Raw genomic sequence first — 23,977 nt, 5'->3', positions numbered from 1 at the left:
TTTTGTACGTTTTTCTGTTTGTGTTGTGTTTTAAACAGGGGGCCCAGAAAAAAAACATATGCCCTCTCAAAAATAAAGATAAAAAAGAAAGAAAGTTATCTATACAAATGTAAGTTAAGGCTGTTTACAATGTCTTAAATATTCTATATGATACAGAACACACATGTTAAGAGCTTCCCCTGTTTGAGAAGTTTGTCCAGTGTGTGCAAAAAAATCTAGATTAGATTTTTTGAACATATCACCCAGCCCTACATCAAACATAATTTAATCACATGTAAAACTAATAGAAAAAATAACCAAAATATTTCAAATTAGAATCCCTGAAACGCACCTAAAAGCATAGCATGGAGCATCCAAGTGTTTGGGTTCAGTTTGCCGTTGAACCATTTGATCTGTATCATTTTAGGACCCTGCGCTGTCAACTAACAGCACTAGACGCAGAAATAAAACTTTACAAGAAGCCGAGAGAACAAAGTTGTTTGTGAACTTAAATACTCGCAAACAACCTTTAAACACAACTGTAGCCTATTGCTTATTCCTCCAATGCGTGTAGAATATGCTCTGGTCCGAGTAAGTCTCTATGGTGCACGGCAACAACAAAACACTTTTAACTGTATTCATTCTCCTTATTAGAGAAGACTGCTTATTGCCTACTTCACAGAGCACCCATATAGCATCGCTGACAGCAGTAAGGGAATGCTGAAGCCATGATCTACTCACTAACACTTCCCTACACTAACCAGCTGTCCCCCTGTGGTTTCAGCTCCGGCCAAACCTTTGAAATGTCCTTCAAGACATAAAAAACAACATGTACATTGCTTTGGGTAAAATCCTATTTGTACACTGTAATTACGCTTTGAAAAGTTGCAAAGTTTAAAGTTTCAAGATCCTCACTTTTTCCCTGCTCCTCTCTGATATTGATTGGGCGCTAACTGCATGTATGGCTCGCTGTTGGAAAGAACAAAGGCGTTTTACTCATTACGTGCTGCGCCTAAGACGTGTTTGAATGCTTCTGATATGATCTGGTGGTGTTATCAAGGGAAGCAATCAGAGAAATTCACTCAATAACTCTCACAACCACGCAACAACCTGTAATTTGCTCTCAAGAAAAAGGCGTTTGTTGTGCAGTTATTAATAGGATTTAGCCTGAAAGGTATCCCTGATGTCCACTCTGATGAAATACATATAGTTAAGATAGTTTTCGTCTGTGCAAAAATAACAAATGCTGTCAGGGAGTATATCGATTTAGCACAACATAAACTACTGGGATGATTTAAAATTAATTATCTTAGAAATAATAACACAATTTAGTCTTTGAAATGAAATACCATATTTTAGTTGGACAGATGTGAGAATTGATAATTATAAATGTACAATATTGTAGATAGTAAACACCCACGTAACTGACTTTGACTGAACTTACTTTGGGTAGTCTGCTCCAGATGCCTCCCAGTGTTCCGGGCATGTCCCAACGGGAGGAGGACCCAGGACACGCTGGAGGGACTATGTCTCTCAGTTGGCCTGGGAAAGCCTTGGGATCTCACAGGAGGAGCTGGAGGAAGTGTCTGGGGTGAGGTAAGTCTGAGAGACCCTGCTTAGACTGCTGCCCCCGCAACTTTGCCCTGGATAATCAGAAGAAAATGGATGGACGGACTTTGGGTAGTGTTGTTTTTGTTAATTGAAGAAATAGGCTACACACACACTACATGCAAACATCAAGACTCCAGAACAGACATGGACAAGCTATGGCCCTTTGGTCTTATTAATCTGGCCCGCCGAATGTGACCAAATATATTAAAATAGGTAAGGATAAGCCTTGTTCAAAGTTTTTCTGCTGTGTTTATTTAACTGAATTTTAATAAATGTATTTTTAATTTAATTAATGCATTTGGAAAACATTTTGTACAATGAGCTTTACATATTCATACTTTGCTACATGTTACAGGCCAAATCTCTAATGTAATATACACATACCGGTATATATCCTGGCTCAGCCCCTCTGTCAAATTTTAGAACCCATTGTGTCCCGTGTATCAAAAAGTTTGCCCACCCTGCTCCAGAACAATAGGTCTGTATTCAAATATCTTATCTTACCATATTTCTGTTGGGATATTTATGTGGAGAGGGCAAGGATGTTGGATCATTATCACTGATGACTTCTCCATACTGCAGTGTAAAAAGAAAAACATGAATTGTTCATTACATTATGAGTAAAACAGCGTGCAGGAAATTAGCCAACAAAAACAGAGGCTAATTTAGGGTGACCAGATTTTCAAAATGCAAAACTGGGACACACCGGGTTGGGATCATTATTAAGCACAGTTTTCTGTATTTTAGCTGAACACCTGGGTAGTACTGGAATGTAACAAAGTAAAAGTAGTAAAATACTGTACTTAAGTAAAAACTGTTTCTGTTCTTGGATCCAAGAATCCAAGATCCAACTTTTTGTCCAGTTGACAGATTTCACTTTTGGCTTTTACTTTACTTAAGTATATTTTACAGTGCATACTTTTTACTTTTACTTCACTAGATTTGAGAGCAGTATCTGTACTTTCTACTCCACAACATTTATGAACTGGACTGAAAAGTAAAAGTATTTTTTATTATTGAGTGAGAGCTGCTGAAAAGGCTGAGGGTTTATTTTTAACAAGTTAGTAATTTGAGCAAAACAAAAATATAAAAATAAAAATAGCCAGAAAAACACTATCCATTTAATTGTTCCTATTGAACAAAATCCACCTCAAATATTTATCAAAATCACTACATTTGAAGTTTTATAAGACTCAAAATCTACAAGAAAAACTTTTACTTTTTACTCTTTAAGTACATTTTTAAACAGGTACTTTAATACTTGTACTTAAGTTGTTTTTTTATGTTTTCACCTGGGACATTTCTTGAATAAAACTGGAACAAATCACTGGTTTTGGATAAATCTACTGGAACAGGAGACACAGGGCTCAAAACTGGGACTATTTTTTGAGTATAAATAAACAATGGCAGTGTCTTCCGTAAACTATAGTCAAACAACACATCATAAACTTATTTAACCATACGAAACTTACTTTTTACTCGCATTTCATTGACTTTAAAATGAAAAAAAGACTGTTAATGAGAGAAAGTGCACACCAACGGTCACGTCCTCACGTCCTCCCTCCTTCACGTGCCCCTCTCTGGTCAGATCTCGCGAGATGATGTTGCCACGGGAACGCGCTTCGAGATTCAGAAAAGTTAACGCCAGGAAGACACTTGTCGGCGCCAGCTATAAACTGTTTTTCCCGGACAAAATCAACACTATAATGGAGATATCTTTATTTTGAACCCCCTCCTCTCTGTAAGTACACGCATTTGCACATTATCACTGTGTTTACTCGTTATAATGGACTTGTTGATTCCTTTCCTGCTCATCCTAGCTCCTGTAGCATGTTCCTTGTTTAATTCAGTTATCAGTTAAACACAATACCGCCCTTTTATCCGCCTTTTAGATTCGTAACACCAGTTTTAATCCTGATTCAGAGTGAGTATATTTACTGAGTACTGCCTGATATCTATTGATGCTTTGGCTTCGCGCTAAAACTCAATATTGTTCCTAAAACCAGGTCATGCACAGGGCACACAGCCGTTATGTGTTTAAATGTGTGTTATTGTGACTGTAATCTCCCTTTTCATTCAGCATATTTAGATATTTACGTCCAATATATTGCAAAATTGACTCTTGTGAGCTTTAAGTCATGTTATAATGCTCTTACCTCCTCAAAAACAGACCTGGAGTTGTGTTTTTTCATTCACACATGTTTGATTAACACTTTATTATTAGTCTGTATACATCTCTAAAGCTCAAAATGCTCTGTTCCACCTTGTGATGTCATCAAGTGGTGGTTTACAGCTACCATTTAGCTTTAGTTCAGTAGAGATTGGCAATTCCCAGGCTGAAATTATCCAAATATTCTAGTGAACGTGTATGGAGTTTAAAAACACAATAGAGCCCTTCCTGTATCACCACATGATGACATCACAAAGTGGAACGGAGTGTTTTCAGTTTGAGAGGGACTCAGCCTAAATATGCAACAATGAAACAATAAAACACAACTCCAGGCATGTTTGTGATGAGGAAACGACAGTAAAACATAGATCAGATGTGCAGCCAAAACTAACTTCTATAATTTCTCGAACAGGTTTTTTCTCAGACGTCCCCGTATCTACCACTGGTCAAAATGCCATCTCCTCAAATCCTTCAGCCAGTTCTGAAGATGAAGGTGGATGAGCTCTTTCTTACATGGCTGAGTGACCCTACCACACAGTCAATGCTGAAGGACTACCTCCACCTAATTAAAAACGGACAGTACACTGAACCATGCAAAGGCGATGATGTTGAACAGGATTCGCTGTCATTAACTGAGAACAACAACGTGACCTGTAAGAACAACCAAGCAGAGCGGAAAGTTGCTCCCCTCAGCACTGCATCCAGTCCTCCCTCTGCTGCCACAACCCTGCCCTCGGGAAGCTGTGCCAACACAAGAGTAACTGGGCATAATGGAAGAATACTTCGCAGATCTGTCAGCACAAAGAAGGTACACACACAATATACAGCAGATTCAAGCAGAAGTAAACAGATTACATTCACTCGCCCTTACATGAACTTACATAACATTTATGCAGGCTTTAACTAGTTTGGTAGGTTATTAGGTTATAAGGCTTCAAGGCTTTGTGAAATATGTAACTAAGGCGTGTCAGCTTCACTCACCTTATGTAACTATGGAGTATTTTTTGCTAAATCATGGCAGTTGTGCACTTTGTATGTAAAATTACAAATTATCTTGACGACATTTTTTATTGTCCTGCTAATTTGTATGTGAGTAGTTGTTGCTATGATACTCACTGTTGTTGTTGTTGTTGTGTGTTCTGAGGAATTCCCTTGATTGACAGATTCATTAAACAGTGATAAATGGTTTTACATTGACGCAAATTAGATTGGCTTCATTCCAACTCTTACTGAGGTCATAATGGTAAGATTCTCACGAGTGGTCAAATTGGGTTGCTGAGTTGCTTGCAGCCTCTGGAACAGTTCAAAGCTGCCAAAAAAATATTGTACCAGTGTTCATATATTGAACAACCTGCTGGTGCCCAGAGTCAAAACATGGGAAATCAGAGTTTGAGTTTTCTGCAGCTAAAACCTGAAATAATCTTCCTGAAGATGTGAGACAGGCCTCTACTTCAACAATGTTTAAATCCAGGCTCCAAACAGTTCTGTTTAGCTGTGCATATGACTGAAAGGGTTTTATTCTGCACTCTCCTCTTTTAATGTTAATTTTATAATGATGATTTAGTGAATTACTTAGTGTACAAATTGTGCTATACAAATACATTTGCTTTGCCTTGAATGATATAGAATGAATAAAGTCTATATAGTATTTATCGTGACAGGCCTACAATGGACATTAATAATAGACACTTAGTTGTTCTTTTGATAAGCTCTAGCTGTTGTTCCGGCCTGACTGTAGAGTGATGTTTGAGTGTAACTGTGTTTTAAACTCCAAAGATAAATTCCCACTTGGGGAGTAAAGTTGATGTTAATATTAATCTTAATCTTGATAAAATAAACTTTGAAGGGTCATCCTCTTGTCCAGACATTAATCACTGTGAAAGTTTAGAATGCTCTTGTCCAATGAGCTTCTTCTGGCCTCCCGTAAATTTAATAGACTCTATTTCCAGATCAAGGTTTCGTTTGTTTTCATACCTGACAGTTTGGACTGCTCTCTAACACATCCGAGTGGTCACAAGATTTTGCTGTGACGTGCCCGGTCAGCTGATTTAAAAAGGTTTTGGCCATGGATCTATTAAAATAACTGGATAGGGTATTGCTATCTTAGAGCTGTCTCGAGTTGAATTAGTGGCCGCTCATGGGTACTATAACGAAAAAATCCCTCCTGCCCAGCAATTTTTCAAAAGGATTTTTCTCATAGAGCACAATGTAATCATAAACTGCTCAATTTTGCCTGACAGGGATTGACGGGGACCAACAGCTTTCACAAAGGTCGAATTTTAGGCTAAACTGGCAACATATACTATTTAGCATGGCCCATTGACTTCAATGGACGGCCATGTTTAGGCCTGGGGGCTTGGTTCTGACACAGTCTTCTTACCGGTGGAGGCAGGACGACAGCACCATCTGCAGTCCAACTTCTTCAGGACAATATCCCAGGTGTGTGAGAGTAAAAAGGCTCCCTCATCTTGGTGTAAATTCCTGTGGGTGTTTCCATATTTCGATTTGCTCCTTAATCCAGTGACAACGTTGTTGTTGTTGTAGTGAGCAGTGGAAACTGTCAGGTATGAAATCAAACTAAATCTTGGTCTGGAAAAATAATTTGTTAAAATAAAGAATACTATTGTTGAGCTGCTTTCCTTTTCATTTAAAAGCACTGGTTAATTTGTCTGATATACTGCCAACATTCTCTTTCACTTGTAATCCTGTGTTTGTTGTTAATTATAATTATAATGACAGAATGAAGAAGTAAATGGTACAGTAGAGAGACTTGTTTTTCCACTTGTGTATAAAAGAAAGTATAAACTGGACTTATCACTGACAATGCTCTGTGTGTGGTGACAGGTCACATGAGCAGACAGCTGTGTGCACATGCTGAGGGGAATTTTCCTTTGGCTTCTTGTTGACGTGCTAAACGATGGCATGAGGACACACACAAATGCTCACTGATAAATCCACATCTTCAAAGTTCGAGATCAAAAACTAAGGTTGTGTGTGCAGCTCACAGACTGTATAAAGAAGTGGAGTAAATGAATGTGACGTCACCCATAGCGTTCGGATCCAGTCAAATGAAGCTCATCAAGGCTAGCAGTTATAGGGGCCAATTTGGAGCCGTGTTCCATATTAAGAATTCCAACTGCGAGTATCATAGCAACCAAAGAGCCAATCCGGAGCTAGACCATTCCCGCCCACAATGCTGGTTTAGCAGTGAGCAGTTGCTTAGTAACGCCGTCAATCAAACCTGTTGCTTGTGGGAACGACATCGGGGAAAGAAGGCCCCTGAGTTGTCTGTTTTTAATGTTCATATCTTGATTTATAGACACAATAGTGAAATTAAAAAAACAGGATCATGTAGAGCAGGTTAATACGAACATTTTAAGGTCAGAATGACAAGGCTCACTGCAGCACTTACAGAGAGAGGGGCCACAGTTTTCCGATGTAAAGTGAATTGGAGCCAAAGTTGATGGAGCTGGAAGTGCACCCATGATCACGTCCTATTTGGAATGTGGCGGGTAGCAGGTTAGCTATGTCCATTTTTGTATACAGTCTATGGTGCAGCTATAAACTAGGCAAACCAGATAATGGTAAATGGTAAATATTAAATGGTCATGATTTTGTATAGTGCTTTTCCGCCTTCAAGACACTCAAAGCGCTTTACATCAAGGAATCACTCACCCATTCACACACACACATTCATACACCAGTGTACGCTGACACTCAAGCAGAATTCAAACCGCCAACCTTCAGAGCAGGGGACAAACCCTCTACCAGCTGAGCCACCGTCGCCTCAGGATAGCCTAATTATAATTATGTGGGAATTTGAAATATGTCAGTATTTTAATTACCAAGGGATTGTCACGTCAGTAGGTCTAATGTTATTATTCATTCTGAGAAAACCTGGCTGCATTTGAAGTGAACGTATGCAGAGTCCCCTTTGAGGGTGTTTCCAATGCATTCTGTTATGTTCAAATCAGCTGGCTTAGAGGCAAAACCAAAAATAATCCCTTTTTTTTCTCATTCTCTTGTGTCTGACATGCGTTCTGACAGATTTGCATAAACTTTAGAAATTCATATCCACGTCTCTTTCCTCGCAGTGACCTTTAGCCCTTGTTTCAACCCTGTAACCTCTTATTAATGTAAAGCAGCTGCCGAACAGCTCAAGCCGCGTTCTCCGCTGTGACGTCGAAGTGGCACGCCGCCATCGTGTCTTTTCATATTAAGGAGATAGTGACGTGGGATAAAGTAATGCTTCTATTTTTAAGACAACAAAATGAACTCTGGCGTATATGCATTCTTCAAAGGATTAATGAAAAATCCGGTCTACGCTGCCATGATGCTGCTTGGAACAGCTGATCTGACGTTGACATCAGAACCTGTTATAGATAGCCCTGCGTCCCCCCCCGCTGTGGCCACGAGAGACTCCAAACTGGCTGGTCAGATGAGGTGGGGCCTCACTCCGGATTCTCAATCATTTACTCTACACATTCACGGTGTAAACCCTGTCGTTAAGAGAATATTTAATCAAGAGATGTTATCCACACAATAATATCAGTGTGTGGGACGGGGAACTGAGCCAACCTAAAAGAAAGAAGTTGTGTTACTTACAAATACTGGAGCAAAATATATACAAGTAAAAGCAAAAAACGACTTAAGTAAAAGTATTTAGGTACCTGTTTTTAAAAATGTACTTAAAGAGTAAAAAGTAAAAGTATTGCGCGCTGATTTTGAGTCATATAAAGCTTCAAATGTAGTGATTTTGAAAAAGATTAACTCTGAATTTTGTTCAACAGAAACAATTGAATCAATTGTTTTTTCCAGCTGTTTTTATGTGTATATTTTTGTTTGCTCAAACTACGAACCATTTGGCCTTTTCAGCAGGTCTCAAATAGGCATGTGACAATCATTATGGCCAGAATAATTGTGATTAACGATTATATCACGATAATGATTTAAGTTGTTACAGATATGAATAATTATAAATTTAACAGAGAATATTATGAATAAGCAGGGCTGTCAACTGAAATTTGGAGGCCTGGGGAAATAAGCCTCACATGACCCCCAAAATACAAATTGATAGGAAGCGGGTCCAGTTCTGGGCCCCTAAAACTTTGGGGCACGGACAGCAGACCCCATTTTTTCTGCACATTCAGGTGATATAAGGGCAATTATCTTTGTTGGCCATTATCACGATTGTATAAAATGTCCCAGTAACGATTATTGTCAACCTGTTTTATCACGATAAACAATATTATTGTTTATTGTCCCATCCCTAGTGTGAAAGTTCAATAAAAAATACTTTTAATTTCTAGTCATGTTCAAAAATGTAGTGGAGCAGAAAGTACAGATACTGCTCTCTCTCTCTTCTTTACATTCCACCACTGGCTATAACCATAAACCAGGGGAGACTGGTTTGTATGTGAATGTGGCTAGGCCTGTCACGATAACACATTTTGAGGCGTGGTATATTCCTATAGGAGAGTATCGCGATAAATGATAATATTGACTCTGGCTTCGAATCACTTTACATTAGAAAACTGTGTCCCCTCTCTCTGTAACTGCTGCTGTCAGACTCGTCATTTTGGTCTTAAAATGTCCGTGTTAACCCGCTCTACATGATCCTTGTTTTCTTATTTGGCTATCATGTGTGTGACTCAAGATATGAACATTAATATCCACTAGCATTAGCAACAGGCTTGATTGACAGCATTACTAAGCGCCCGCCCCCTGCATTATATTCTGAATAGCTACGAGGGGAACACGGGAGTTTGATTTGACCTCGTCTTCCTTTTGGCCTTGAAGTTGTTCTGCAGTGTATGTACTCATCACAGGCTTATATTGGAGCTAGCTGAGACACGCGGCTATTTGTATTAAAATGAACTATTTATGTGCTGCCTAATCTGACACATCCTTTTGCAGTTGGGAGCCTGTTTTCCTGGAGGTCTCCGTTTATAACAGCCTGGAGGGAGCCAGAGACATGGAAGCTATTTGAAGAAAGGGCCCAGGGTCACTTTATCAGTTGTGCGACCTATTAGTAAGTGCTAAAGAGTTTCTCGTGAGTTATTTGGAAGGCAGACCTTGGAAGTTGAACTAAAATATCCACTCTGTTTGTAGGAGTCCAAAGAGTTCTTTTGAGTATTGACTTTTGTATTGATTAGGTTTGTTTGTCATGTATAGGGTTCGTGATTGCTTAATCTGCTCTGGTGTTGTGTAATGAGGCCGTTCTTCTGTCTTTGTTCCGACTCGTACCTCTTTTATCGTCTATATTTATTTCAGCAATACATCAAACTTGAAATGTGTTACCGCGACAGGCCTACTTGTACTTTTACTTGTGTTGCAGAAAAAAAGTGTAGCTGTTTTTACATAAATTCTTCGACTCTGCATTGTCACCTTATGCAAGCTAACTGCTAACATCTTGTTCTGCTTGCTTGGTTTCTAGCGATCAGGCTTATTTCTAGCTCATGTTCAAATAAATTCCAAATCCTGGTTGCAGACGTCAGATTGTGTTGGATTGAGGCAGGACTCTTTGGATCGTACACAGTGGCTGGGCTACTCCATTTGGCTCTAAACCAGCAATGAGAATACTGCTGATTATTTTGTGGTGAGGTGTAGTAATTGTTTAGTTTCAACCTTTCAGTGATCCTGATACGACACAATGCATGCTGGGAATAAACCCATTATATTAATTCCATTCAAATCCATTATATTATAAGATGTTTTAAACTTTATCGTTAAGGCAAAGCAAGTTTATCTGTACAGCACAATTTATACACAAAGTCATTCAAAGTGTTTTACAGAATAAGAAAGACGTTAAAATCACAATAAAACAAAATAAATAATCATAAAATGGACACTAAAAAGAAGAGGCAGAATAAAACCCTTTCAGTCACATACACAGATAAACAGAACCATTTGAGCCTGGATTTAAACATTGTCAAAGTAGAGGCCTGAGTCACATCTTCAGGTTTTAGCTGCAAAAAACTCAAATGCTGATTTCCCATTTTTAGTCCTGGTTTAGTCCTGGTTTAGTCCTGGTTTAGTCCTGGTTTAGTCCTGGTTTAGTCCTGGTTTAGTCCTGGTTTAGTCCTGGTGTAGTCCTGGTGTAGTCCTGGTGTAGTCCTGGTGTAGTCCTGGTTTAGTCCTGGTGTAGTCCTGGTGTAGTCCTGGTGTAGTCCTGGTTTAGTCCTGGTTTAGTCCTGGTTTAGTCCTGGTTTAGTCCTGGTTTAGTCCTGGTGTAGTCCTGGTGTAGTCCTGGTGTAGTCCTGGTGTAGTCCTGGTGTAGTCCTGGTTTAGTCCTGGTTTAGTCCTGGTTTTGTCCTGGTTTATTTCTGGTTTTGTCCTGGTTTATTTCTGGTTTATTTCTGGTTTAGTCCTGGTTTAGTCCTGGTTTAGTCCTGACTCTGGGCACCAGCAGGAGGCCGGTCCCTGAAGTCCTCAGAGTGTGAGATGGTTCATGTGGCTCTAACATGTGGGAGATGTTCTGGTGCTGGTCCATGGAGAGACTTTGCATTTAAAGGTAGTGCCATATAAAACAACACAAACAATGTAGTTTTTTTGTTATTTAGTTTTCTTTCAGCCAGTTTACCAAAAGACAGTGAACCCACAGTGTTGTGAAATGAAGTGAACATCATTCACCATGAGCAGGTCTCAGGGTGAAGCAGATTTAGCTGTTTGCACATTAGACATTCTATAGCTCAAGGTCTCATGAATCTGTGTGACTGGATAAATGAACAACCAAAATCAGTTCAAAGGCTGGTAGTAAAATGCAGGTGGTTAGTTTAGCAATTTAAATGTTCTCTGCCCCATGTTCAAATGTACACTCAGAAAACATAAATCTACATCACAACTGTTCATCTTGTACCTTTTTACACTCCCCTCTTTGTAAAACAAGATGTGATTGTACACAGTGTTAGTGTGTTACACCCTCATAATTACACCACATGAACCACATACCACAGAAACACTGCAGATGGCACAAGGCCACTGCTGTTTCACACATGATTTCCTCAGGATATTTCTGTCATTGTTTATATTGATGATAAATGTGTAATGTTTTCTGTTTGTGCGGTGTACAGCAGATCATTCTCTGCAGGGTCCTGGATCACAACAGAAACTGTGTATTGAGCAAAACAAGGGAAACCTCTGACTCACATATAAAACTATGGAGCGTTTTTACAAAATTCAATGGAATACTTCTGCATAAAAAGTCCAGGCACTTCCAGGGCATTTTGTCTGTGCCTTTATGTGAGTTAGTTGTAATGAGTGATTGGAAAGTTAGTTTGAGCCCTAAACAAACTAAGATGAACTCTTGTCTCTGATCTAATTTCTTAGGTTGCTTAAACAGTGTTTGGCATTGCTTTTAATAGACACAGACTTGTTCACTCATCATTCTTTTGATTTGACATGTCCCCTACCCCCTCATTGCCACTATAATAAGATGTGGAATGTTTTGCTGCCCAATGGAAAAGAGTGGTTGATTTAGAAACAAAACCAACAGTTTGAGTTGTGTGGATGTATATGGACACATACAGACACATACAGACATATACAGAACCATACAGGCACACACAGACACACACAGGCACATACAGACACATACAGGCACATACAGGCCCATACAGGCCCATACAGGCACATACAGACACATACAGGCACATACAGGCACATACAGACACATACAGACACATACAGACACACACAGGCACACACGGACACATACGGACACATACGGACACATACGGACACATACGGACACACACGGACACACACGGACACACACGGACACACACGGACACACACGGACACACACGGACACACACGGACACACACGGACACACACGGACATGTGTTAGAATGATCACCCCCAGTGGAGGAACACTATAGTTTGTCCTTTTCAGCATCTTTTACACACACTGTTAGCTGTTGTGTTTTGCTTTTATAAAATCTTTGATTACTTTCACTCAGAAGTTTCTCATCTATTTGCTCATGTGTGGCCAGGAGCTGCAACAACAGGTCTGTCACTTTACATAACCTTCTATGAGCAGGAGGAATGCAAACTGGAAAGGGCAGATCACTTGCTCTCACCCCTCCCACCCCTCCCACCCCTCGCTCTCACCCCTCCCACCCCTCGCGCACACACAGAGTCCCAGAGTGCGTCAGTCCTTATCTCCACAGCCGCTCTAAGGCCAGGGCTCCGGACGTGTGTGTGCAGACAGCTGGACCCAGCAGAGCCCAACTCAGACATGCACAGCCCAGCCTCAGTGGCAGCTGCGCTCCTGTTTTAGGAAGCTCCAGCTCAGTCAGAGCACAAGGACAGAACTTGGGACTTCTTCTTGCTCTGCAGTGATCGGTGTTCTCAGGAGTAGCTGCTGGATTGAGTTTATGTTTCTGACCACGTGAAGCGCGAGGATGAGGATGAAGGAGCTCTCCCTACGCCAGGACCCAGACCTGAGGAAAGAGTTGGCCCAGTTGGCACGAGGTTGTGACTTTGTTTTGCCCTCTCGCTTCAAGAAGAGGCTCCGAGCTTTCCAACAAGGACAGGCAGGTGCTCGTGTGTCTTCACCTGGGTGTTCATTCTGCTCACATGAGCTTCTAATATGCAAATGAGGAGTTCTTGACATTTTTGAGATACTCTTTTGCACTTGTTGTTCCGTGTTGTTAGCCTTTAGAGCCATTTACCAGCTTTGCATGTGGAAAAAGTGAGTCATTTTAGAGATGCGGTTCCTTTGACTCTGTCCTTTTTAAAACCACATCCTTATAAATGTGCAGCATGCCATTAAGCAGAGCAGTAGCACAGGTTGCTAGCGTTTAGCATCACACCAGACTGTGAGATGGAAGGGGGCCGGGCAACAGGATATGTTTATGTCCATTTATAGCCATAGCTGACACCAACACACAAGACAGGGGAACAGATCTGAAGCAATTGTTACGCAAAAGGATAGAAATCTCACAAAATACAAAATAACATTGTTCTAACGATCCAGGCTAATGCTTCTGCTCACCCATCTGGTTCACCTGCTCAAGCCGAGGAACACCTAAAGTGAAAGGAAACGTAGCTTAAATAAAATACTAATCTTGTTAAAAATGAACAAATGAACTAAAATAGGTATAGTTATTTATTCATTTTTATGTTTTATGAGGATTACTACTTTGTCTGTTTTTGAGTAATATTTTGGTGCCATTCCTCATCGCTGTTTACATTTTTCTGGAAGTTGCCTTGGGCGCTGCCATCGTCATTCGGGTTGTATTATTTTGCATAAAGCTGTAGACCTTCACAGTAAATGAGTTCTATATGAACCACAGAGCCGTTTTACAGCCTCCAGAGAATCGGTGCAGTGTTGACTTGTTGATCACATGAGCATAGAAAGTTTAGGTCTGTCGCAATAACACATTTTGAAGTTATATCATTGAAGTAAATATAAACTACTAAATATATAAACTACAAAAACTATTCTAAATCTACAATATTGTTAAAAATAAATAAACAACAGAATGAAACACTTTAGTCATTAGTTTGCATTTACAGTTTACAGCTTAAATCTTACTGTATTCCCAAAAAATATCCCAAAATTTCCCAGTACTGCAAAGAAAAAGTACACATGATAAATACTCCCCCCAAAAAATATAGTTCCAGCTTTATATACTGAACGATAAGTCGATATAGTGAATATCATGACAGGCCTAAGAAGGTTTTCAAATCACAAAAAACCTTTCTCAAATTCTCCATTGAAACTGGGATTCCTGCTTAACCGGAAGTGCCACCACAAAGAAAATGTGGATTAGGAGCATTTAATGGCAAAAGGGGCGGGACCGAATAAGATCAGTAGCACTGCTGTTTTGAATAGATACTGTGTGGGGTGAAGTACAGGCCTGGTTGCTCTGTTTAGGGAATTGGCATTACTTTTTTTGAACACACAAATATTATACTGTTTTAAGGTTGTTTCCTCATCACTAACAGACCTGGGGCTGCGTTTGGTTTAATTCACACATGTTTAACACACAAACCCTGCATATTTAGACTGAGTACTTCGCTCAAACTGAAAATGCTCTGTTCCACCTTGTGATGTCATGTGTTGTCCAGAAAGTGCTCCACTGTGTTTTTAAACTCCACACACCTTCACTACAATCATTTGGGTAATTTCAGCCCAATCTCTACTGAACTAAAGTTAAAAGGAGCTGTTAGCTTGAAAACTACCACTTCATGACATCACAAGGTCAGACAGAGCGTTTTGAGCTTTGGAGATGTAGACAAGCTAACAAAAAAGTGTCACTCAAACATGTGTGAATGAAACAAAACACAACTCCAGGTCTGTTTTTGAGGAGGTAACAGCCTAAAGGTAACATGGCTTAAAGCTCACACGCTTCAATTTTGTGTAATATGAGATTTCACTTGGCATAAGCATCGAAAATAACTTGTAATAACTGTAATGAGATCTTTTACACACTTCTAATTGCTCTGTGTTGCTGCAGACGCACATTCTGGTGATAGATTGGATTGCAGTCCATAGATTTATCAAGTCTTTATTTTAAGAGGAAGAGCCAGTGCAGTACCAGGAGTCGGAGTTTACAAAGATGTCTCATACTGGCATAAATAGAACAAACTGCCCATTGACACTGGTGACATCCTTTGAGAGCGCTGGGACAGAAAGAGCTGGAGGACTCTACTGTTTACGTCGATGGTTTTGTTTTGAATATTTTAGTCCTGATATAATCTTTGAAAGTGAAAAGGTACAGTTTGTGTGTTAGTTATCAAGATTAAGCTATCAGCCTTAGCGAGCTTTCCTGATTGACATGTAGTTGTATTGTTGATTTTCCAGTTTATTTATAGAGCACATTAACTAGAACTAGAATAGTGGAAATATGTGATTGTAAACTCACTTCACGGAATTAGTTTGATTAAGACATCCGCCTTAGCTGTCTTTCCTGATTTCATGACTCATTGTTTACACAGATGGCATGTAGTTATTTTTATATTTAATTATTTATAACTTTTTTAATACGCAATACGAACCAAACAAACACTACAGAAAGAGCCTGGTCTGAAAGACATTGATACCTGACAAACCAAGGTCCAGGGAGATTAGTGGTAGTTCAAGTTCAAAGTGCCTGTCCGTTTGAGTCCATTTGACACTTAAGTGCGACTGCTTCCAGTAGCGGCTTCTTCCATTTGGACAGGCAGTTATTTTGTTAATATTCCAGTTTATTTATACAGCACATTAATAAGATGGTGCATACATGCGGTCGTTCTGCAGTCACTTCACATAATTAGTTTGTATTGTTGTGGTAGTTATCAAGATTAAGATATCATTCTCAGATGACTTTCCTGATTTCATGACTCATCGTTTACACAGTTGAGTAGATATTTAGTTAATTAAATAGTTAGAATAGCAGACACTTGTGGTTCTAAACACATCTCATGACATTTGTTTGGATCATCCGAGCCTTATGTAGGTGATCTGTGTTTACAGGCGCAGGTGAGGCCGGAGGAGCCCGTCCCCGCAGCACTGAGTGAAAGCATTCCAAAGTTTTACTTCCCTCAAGGCAGGCCTCAAGCCAATCTCAACATCGACAGCCTCATTTCTAAAATAGAGAAAACATTTTCCCAGTTTCCGAATGAAAGGGCCACCATTGATGACATGGGCCAGGTCGCCAAGGTAACAGTTTGATTTGTGACATTGACTTGTTTGGTTTTCATTTATTTAACTAATGAAATATGTTAGTATTTACTATGAAAATATTAGTATTAAAAACAGATTTGCCTATCAATAATGTGTAAATGTATTTACTCCTGTTTGGTCACTGTGTCTTAGGCCTGTGAGTGTCCTCTCTACTGGAAAGTGCCATTGTTCTGTTTGGCTGGAGGCGACAGGACCGGCTTTGTGTCTGTTCACAAGTTCGTGGCTATGTGGAGAAAGTAAGACAACCACTTCTCTTTGTAGCAACTGTAACCCACTGACTCCACATACCAGCACTACCAAACGTCTCCACTGGGGAGAAAACGGTTCAGATTTTAGCTTTGTAAAGTCCTGTTTATGCTAGATGTATATATTACTGAATGATTATGCAGAATGCTAGCTCTAAGCATGTTCTTGTATTAATGCAAACCTCCAGAGAGCTGGGCCAACAGAGCCTTTGACTTGACTTCATGAGCCAACAATCTCATATAAAACACCACAATCATGTCCTTGATTTTTATAATTAGCCAGATATGATCCAGCATTGTAATTTCTGAATACATTAAACATAACCTTCTCTGCATTTTTCTTTTGAGAGCTATAAAAAGGCACAGTAGGAAATAACCATGCTAACATCTGTTCTGCCTCACCTCCACCAGGACGCTGCAGACCTGTCACGATGACGCCTCTAAATTTGTGCACCTCTTGGCCAAACCCGGCTGTAATTACCTGGAACAGGACGACTTTATCCCATTCCTGCAGGTACGAGCGGCTGAAACTGGCACACGTGTGGGGCCAAACTGCCAGGGCTTTGGTGGTCTCAACTGGACTTATTTTTGTGTGGCTTTGGTTTTTAATTTTGTGGGCTACATCAGTAATGACCTGGACAGAGGAGACTTAGAACGGCTTTCACAGAGACAGATATTTAGTTTCCAGGCCTTCACTTGAACTTTTGATCAGGTTTTTGTATGTGCAGGGGCTGGTCTTATTCTCGCTCAAAAAATACATCCTTTCTGGTAAAATAAATCTTAAATAAAGATTCTAGGGTCATTTGGCCATATTGATCAACTTTCACTTCTAAAACTATTGCTACTTTACAACTGAAGTCATCAACATTCCCTGGGGGTGTGATGCTAACTGTATACACTGCTCTGTCTGAAGCTTTGATACTCAATTTAGACTTTAATCTGAGCTTTATTTTAACACAATCTGACCATAAAGAACTGACTTAGCTGGAACTACAAAAGGTGAGTTGATTTGTGCTGTTAAACAAGTCCCTCTCAAACAAGCTAACACTAGCACTAGCATTAGCCAATAGTTTGTCAGTTAGTCGCTCTCTTAAACTCTTAAACGGGACCATAAACAACTCGGATTGATCTCAAACACTCACGTAATCTTAAAACAGTTTTTGGCAGTGCTTGCTAATGTGCATCGTGTCTCCGTGGCAACTGCAGAAACATTCCGCCATAGGGATACATGTAGAACCCCCCCAGCGTGATGTCACTGCAAAGTATCAACAAAATCTTGCATTGTGCTGCCCCGGCTGCTTGTGTTGTCATTGTGTTTGACAGGCTGTTTGTGCTGCACCGTGGCCCCGCCCACACCTGCCTCATTTTCATGCTGGCAAAAGCAGCAGGCTAAACACCGCACGTTAGCATAGCCGCTGAGATGCCTTGTGACGCTCGCTGTTTAATTTGTTAGCTTGCGTTCAGTAAATGGCGTTTGACTGTTTTGATGAATGAAAGGAGGATTGCAGTGGAGTAGATGTGACTGTCCCTGCCTGTTTCCTGTGTCAAGTGATTTATGTGTTTCTCTATAATTTAATTTCTCAGCACTGGAGTGAAAAGCCACACTGACCGCCCCCAAAATAAGGCCTTTCTAATTCTACTGCCACCTCCACATTTATGTCAACAGCTTTTCCCAGAGCACAGAACTGTTATTTCTGCATAATGATCTCTTGTTTTAAAGGGAAAGGCTAAACAGCAACTCATACAAACCTTATCATGTGTTTTATGGACTCAGTAACAACAGTCTGTATCTTGTTGTGAATGTGCGACTTCCACTGAAATCGTATTTTTGTTTAATTTTTTCACTCACCAGCCAGTCTTTCTGTTAGGGATGCATTTATTTCCTTAAAACACAGTTAACGTAATAAACAAGAGATGTAACTGTGTTATGTAACTGTTACTTTCCCTTCAAATAACAACAGGACCACTTCGAGTAAAAGTTCAAACACTATCCGCCCGTAAATCGCCTTATTAGATCCAGTTAAAAGCTCAAACAGGATATCGACTTAACCGATACCATGGAACCAATACCGATACCATTTAAACCATATAGTGGCATGTAGTAGTAGCAGCAGTTTGATATGTCTTATGAGTCTGTTTGTGTTGTTAGACCCGATCGCTGTTGTTTTCGTGTCCTTTTCTTCTGCCTTTTGTACAGTTGTTTTCTATTGACGACCCCGAGTCAGTGTTTACGTTTGTATTCATTTGTTATGGAGATGCTGGAGACAGGCCCTGACTTATTTCTGTCGTTTCTGTTTGCAGGATGTCGTGAACACACACAGCGGCCTAGCTTTTCTTAAAGAGGCGCCAGACTTTCACTCCAGATACATCACCACGGTAACATCAAATACTATAATGCAGTTTTTACATTAGTTTCAGTTCACTGGATTTGCTTCATCTGCTGTTTTTAGGTAATACAAAGGATATTTTATAACGTGAACCGGTCATGGACAGGAAAAATCACAGGTTACGAACTCAGAAAAAGTAATTTTCTCCAGGTGATTTGAAAATTTTTATATTAATTCTATCAAAATGCTTGGTTATGTATTTATAAAAACAAATATCGCGTTTCCTTTGGCAGAATGTGGCGTTGTTGGAACAGGAGGAAGACGTAAACCAGTTGACGGATTACTTTTCCTATGAGCATTTTTATGTTATTTACTGCAAGTTTTGGGAGCTGGACACGGATCATGATCTCTATATTGACAAAAAAGACTTGGGACGACATAACGACCAAGGTATTTAAACATAAGAACAGTTATAGAGTCTGGCACAGTTCATATTTCAAAAAGCATGTGGAAATTTAATACAGCTATGAATTATGCTTGAGAAATATTACATCTATGCAGTGATGGAAGAAGTACTTGGTTTGGTTACTGTAAAAGTACGATACTGGAGTGAAACATACTCGAATAAAAGTAAAAGTATCACATGAAAAAATCTACATTAGTAAAAATATTAAAGTACCTGTTACTTTTTACTCTTTAAGTAATTTTTTATGTATTTTTCAGAGATTTTGAGTCTTACAAACCTTCAAATGTAGTGATTGAATCGATTGTTTTTTTGTTTTTTTCTTGTAGTTTTTATTTGTGTATTTTTGTTTTGCTACTCTCTCACTAACTTTTTTGAAAGTGTAAAGCAGGACGGCAGGATTAGGTCTGTCACATTTTGAAGTTTGATATATCACTGAAGTCAATATAGACAATAAACAATAATATTTAAACAAATTGATATCGCTTACCAAACAACCCAAGAGCAGATTTAAACCACAAAAACTTTTCTAAATCTATAATATTGTTAAAAATCATGAACTGCAAGAAATAAACAGCAGAATGAAACACTTTAGTTTAGTTGTTTAGTTTGCATCTGTAATGAGTCAGACAAGTTATTAATTCAAACTTTTACATCTTAAATCTTATCATATAGCCACAAAATAACCAAAAATGTCCCAGTAGTGCAAAGAAAAATTACATATGAGAAATACTGACCCCCAAAAATATTGTTCCATGAGGGGTCTAGATGGGGTGATGCCTCAGGAAAGTCTGACATTATGCTTACGTTTTGGGAGGAATAGACATTTGTCATGATTTATTTCCAAATGTGCCCCGCTAATGAGAACTCAAAACAAGTAATGTCTATGTTGCAGCTATTTCCCGTAAAATGATTGACAGAATATTCTCAGGGACGGTAACGAGGTAAGGTTATTAATGCACAGTTTAAATTGGATTAGCTTTTTTATTTTAAGTGTTTTAAGTAAGAATATGTCTGTTTTATTCAGAGACAGACAGACGTACAAGGAGAGACGGCTAAGCTATGCGGATTTCGTTTGGTTTCTGATCTCGGAGGAGGACAAAAAGACAGAAACGAGGTATTTGTTTAGACTTTACGTTTTAAAGACGAGGTGTCCTTGTTTCTCACTGTGCGTCCTCTCCAGTATAGAGTACTGGTTCCGCTGCATGGACCTGGACGGCGACGGGGTCCTCAGCATGTACGAGCTGGAGTATTTCTACGACGAGCAGTGTCAGAAACTGGAAGCCATGGCCATCGAGCCGCTTCCGTTTGAAGACTGCCTCTGCCAAATGCTCGACCTCGTCAAGCCCGAGGTCAAAGGTCAGAGCCCATTTTTGTTCACGCTCCTACAGGCTCTCCACTGTCTCCTCTTTGGCCCACACAGGAACTTCTTTAACAAATTCCCGTAACACTTAAGCCGGAGCCCTCGCGTTAGGAGACTAAAGTGAGGTACACATGCTTAGAATTCAGAGCGGGAAGAATGTGACCCCCAGTCGACCTGCTGCCCCGCTGTACCCGTGTGTACTGTAACGGGAGAGACCGCCGCTTACCCAATAAGACAGCTCGGACACATGCTTCTGTACAGTATATTGTTCTAAAACGTTTGTGTTTATTCAGAAAAAATCACACTCCGGGATCTGAAGAGGTGCAAGCTCGCCCACGTATTTTTCAACACATTCTTCAATATTGAGAAGTACTTGGAACATGAACAAAAGGACCCGTTTTATGTTATAAAGGTTCGGAGCAATGCAATGACTTTTTTTTTTAATTAATAAACACGACATTTACGCTGTATTCTATTGTTTTTAAGGAGGCGGAGTCTGATAACCAGGACATGTCCGACTGGGAAAAATACGCGGCTGAGGAGTATGATATTTTGGTTGCGGAAGAAGCAGCCAACGAGCAGTGCAACGATGTGTAAGTTCTGTTTCCAAAGTCTCAAATGCAAATGGAAAAACTCATTTGTAAAGAAATCCTGGGGTGTTTACTGGAGTAGCGAGACTGGGTGTCTGTACGGGTCAGTGATAGATGAGGCTGTTGACAGGTATGTTGTATGGCGGTTTTAGGAACACCACTGACTTCTAAAGAAAAACCAGAGCAGGTAAGACACCACCAGGGAACCACCGGGATTAAAGCAGACCTATTATGCAAAATGGATCATGTTATAGTTGTTTCCTCTCAACATTTACTCACCCAAAGTTGTTTTTGGAGTGATTCGTGCCTGTTTAAGCAATCTTTAAGAGCTTATTTTCAAGACGCCATTTTGCCGATCAATCCCTGTTTTCACCACCACCAGTACACGCCCACTGTGACGTACGCACTTCATTCTCCAATTTTATTTTCTTAATCTGTGTTAAGTGTAGGATTTGGCAGCGTTGCGTAGTTATTTTGGTAATTTTGGTATTTTGGTCTGCAGCTATCCATTGGAGGTGCTGACTTTTTGTTGTGGTGACATTTACGACATCAGCTCCCATTGGACACCGCAGTTTTCTGACACATAAATCTGCGGAGTTGTTTCTTTTATTAAGTCGTTTTATATGAGTATTGTGTTTTAAAATGTGCACTTATAACATAATGATCCACGGGGGTCAGAGATTATAACGATAGAGCAAACAAAAGCACAATAGGTCTGATTTAAATGATCCTTCTTTCTCCTGGGAATGTCTAGTCCTAAATCCACCTGAGGTTCCTCACAATCCCCCAGACTGATGTTGATGTCTAAATGTAAATCTTGGGTGTCACATATTTGATCTTTGCTTGCAGTTTGGTTTTGAACGTGCTTTAAAGAGGGGGTATTATGCAAAATCAACTTTTTGGAGCTTTCTACCATGTTATAACGTTCTCTCATTAGAAACATGCCTCAAGAGGTTGTATATGTCATCCATGTTTGAGTAATCTAGTGATCTCTCCTGGGCACTATTCAAACCCTGCTTATGGTGGACGTAGCTTTCGAAGTTTACGTCATCCACGCACAGCACTTATGCATAAATATACAAAAACATGCTACAAAACGATATACTACAACTTGATAAACCTGATGTGATGTGCAGTAGTTTCATTAGTGGGATGTACGCTGATTGTGTTGTTGCAGCGCTCTGAATGGGGAGTGACTTGGCTTGGAGAGCAAAGGGAGGGGAGACTCGGCATCAGAAATGAAACTGAAACTCATTAAAGGTTTTAATACGTTGTTTTTGGCAGATAAAGCTTTTTCAAAACAATATAAGGTAACATGGTGATGTAAATATGTGTTAGATGTTAATATCCCATAGAAGTGTAATACTCCCTCTTTAAACTTTGGAAAAAGGGTTTTTGCCACTGCCACTGTTGATCCCCTCATGTGGTGCCCCTCTGTTTCTGTCCCAGGTTGATAAGCACTTGCTCTGTGTACTTACATAAGTCTTTTTGTTTCTGTATAGATACGACAATCCTTTGCTCATCTCCAGTGAACTGGGCTTCACAAAGAGACACTTCTTTGAGATCCCCAGTCCCCACGGCGATCTGGACGACTATGAATACGACGACGACTTTGAATGACAGCACTGCAGTCGCATTTTCTCATAATTCAACTGGGCAAAATGGACACTTGCCCAAACAAAGTTGTACAAGGTCAAAACCAGTACAAACACATGGTTAAAGCAGCACGTGATCTTTAAAACACAACGTGCCTTGTGTCTCACTGTTTGAAATCTGGCTCACTACAGTTTGGCTTCCAGCTCATTTTAGTTGTGAATTTTGTGCCACAAGTGAATTACACTGACATAAGCTAAGCCACATTGTTTCACTCTAGAGTTTTTATTTTCGACACAAACTCTGATGCACATGATTGTTGTAGTAAATGAAATAATAATAATGCTTCATATTGTACAGGGTCATATTTATTTTGACATGGAAGGTGTGAACATGGTTTTTTATTGTAAAACAAATATACTTGTAAATATCTGTGTAGACCCTCAGTCGTCCAGGTCTGATCCATAGCAAACAACGACGTTAAATCTGTCAACTGGACAAATCAAGACGTTTCGCTGCTCATCCAAGCCGCTTCTTCAGTTGTGGTCAGATGCTAGTGGCCACTGCCTTTTAAATCTAATTGAGGGGAGGGGCTAACTACACTGAAACTGTAAACAGCTATTGTCTCCAGTTTCAGCTGAAACTACCCTATTCAGCCCTTAACGACCCTGCTACTGTTGTCATTGTTCTGGGTCTGAGGATGGAGTTGTAGATGGGGGGGACATAATCTCTCCCCCAGCGAAACGTCTTCACTCCTACAAGATTTGTCCAGTTGACAGATTTAACTTCGTTGTTTGCTACACCTGTAAATAGCGTGTGTGTGTAGTGTTGTACATGATTTTAACTTTTCTATGAAGTACTTTTGTATGAAGTACTTTGGACTGTTGTACTTTCAAGAACAAAAGAAAGTGGAAAATATTTTTCATTGGTTTAAAAAATAAAGTTATGATAATTATAAAATT

The 23,977-nt window shown here is 39.8% G+C and overlaps 1 protein-coding gene across 3 annotated transcripts; it reads left to right on the top strand.

The window, feature by feature from the left end:
* Nucleotides 1–3,205: 3,205 nt before the first annotated feature.
* Nucleotides 3,206–23,893, top strand: ppp2r3b (protein phosphatase 2, regulatory subunit B'', beta). 3 transcript variants are annotated; one of them, XM_033986724.2, is made up of 15 exons: nt 3,206–3,331; nt 4,173–4,568; nt 16,225–16,410; nt 16,567–16,670; nt 17,091–17,193; nt 18,981–19,055; nt 19,130–19,216; nt 19,300–19,456; nt 20,365–20,413; nt 20,497–20,586; nt 20,653–20,828; nt 21,126–21,244; nt 21,319–21,425; nt 22,925–23,448; nt 23,829–23,893. In XM_033986724.2, exons 2-14 carry the CDS (start codon nt 4,212–4,214, stop codon nt 23,040–23,042), a joined length of 1,728 nt encoding a protein of 575 aa, XP_033842615.1. In that variant the 5' UTR covers nt 3,206–3,331; nt 4,173–4,211; the 3' UTR covers nt 23,043–23,448; nt 23,829–23,893. The 3 variants fall into 3 exon arrangements, with proteins under 3 accessions (XP_033842615.1, XP_033842616.1, XP_033842617.1); XM_033986726.2 differs by lacking the exons at nt 3,206–3,331; nt 4,173–4,568 and adding an exon at nt 12,905–13,297; XM_033986725.2 differs by lacking the exons at nt 3,206–3,331; nt 22,925–23,448; nt 23,829–23,893 and adding an exon at nt 21,575–21,622 and having other exon boundaries at nt 4,185–4,568.
* Nucleotides 23,894–23,977: the final 84 nt, after the last annotated feature.

This window comes from Periophthalmus magnuspinnatus, chromosome 21 (assembly GCF_009829125.3).
Source record: "Periophthalmus magnuspinnatus isolate fPerMag1 chromosome 21, fPerMag1.2.pri, whole genome shotgun sequence".
Classification (NCBI taxonomy): Eukaryota; Metazoa; Chordata; class Actinopteri; order Gobiiformes; family Gobiidae; genus Periophthalmus; species Periophthalmus magnuspinnatus.
The sequence above is the reverse complement of the archived record's forward strand: the minus strand, read 5'-3'. Positions and strand labels throughout refer to the sequence as shown.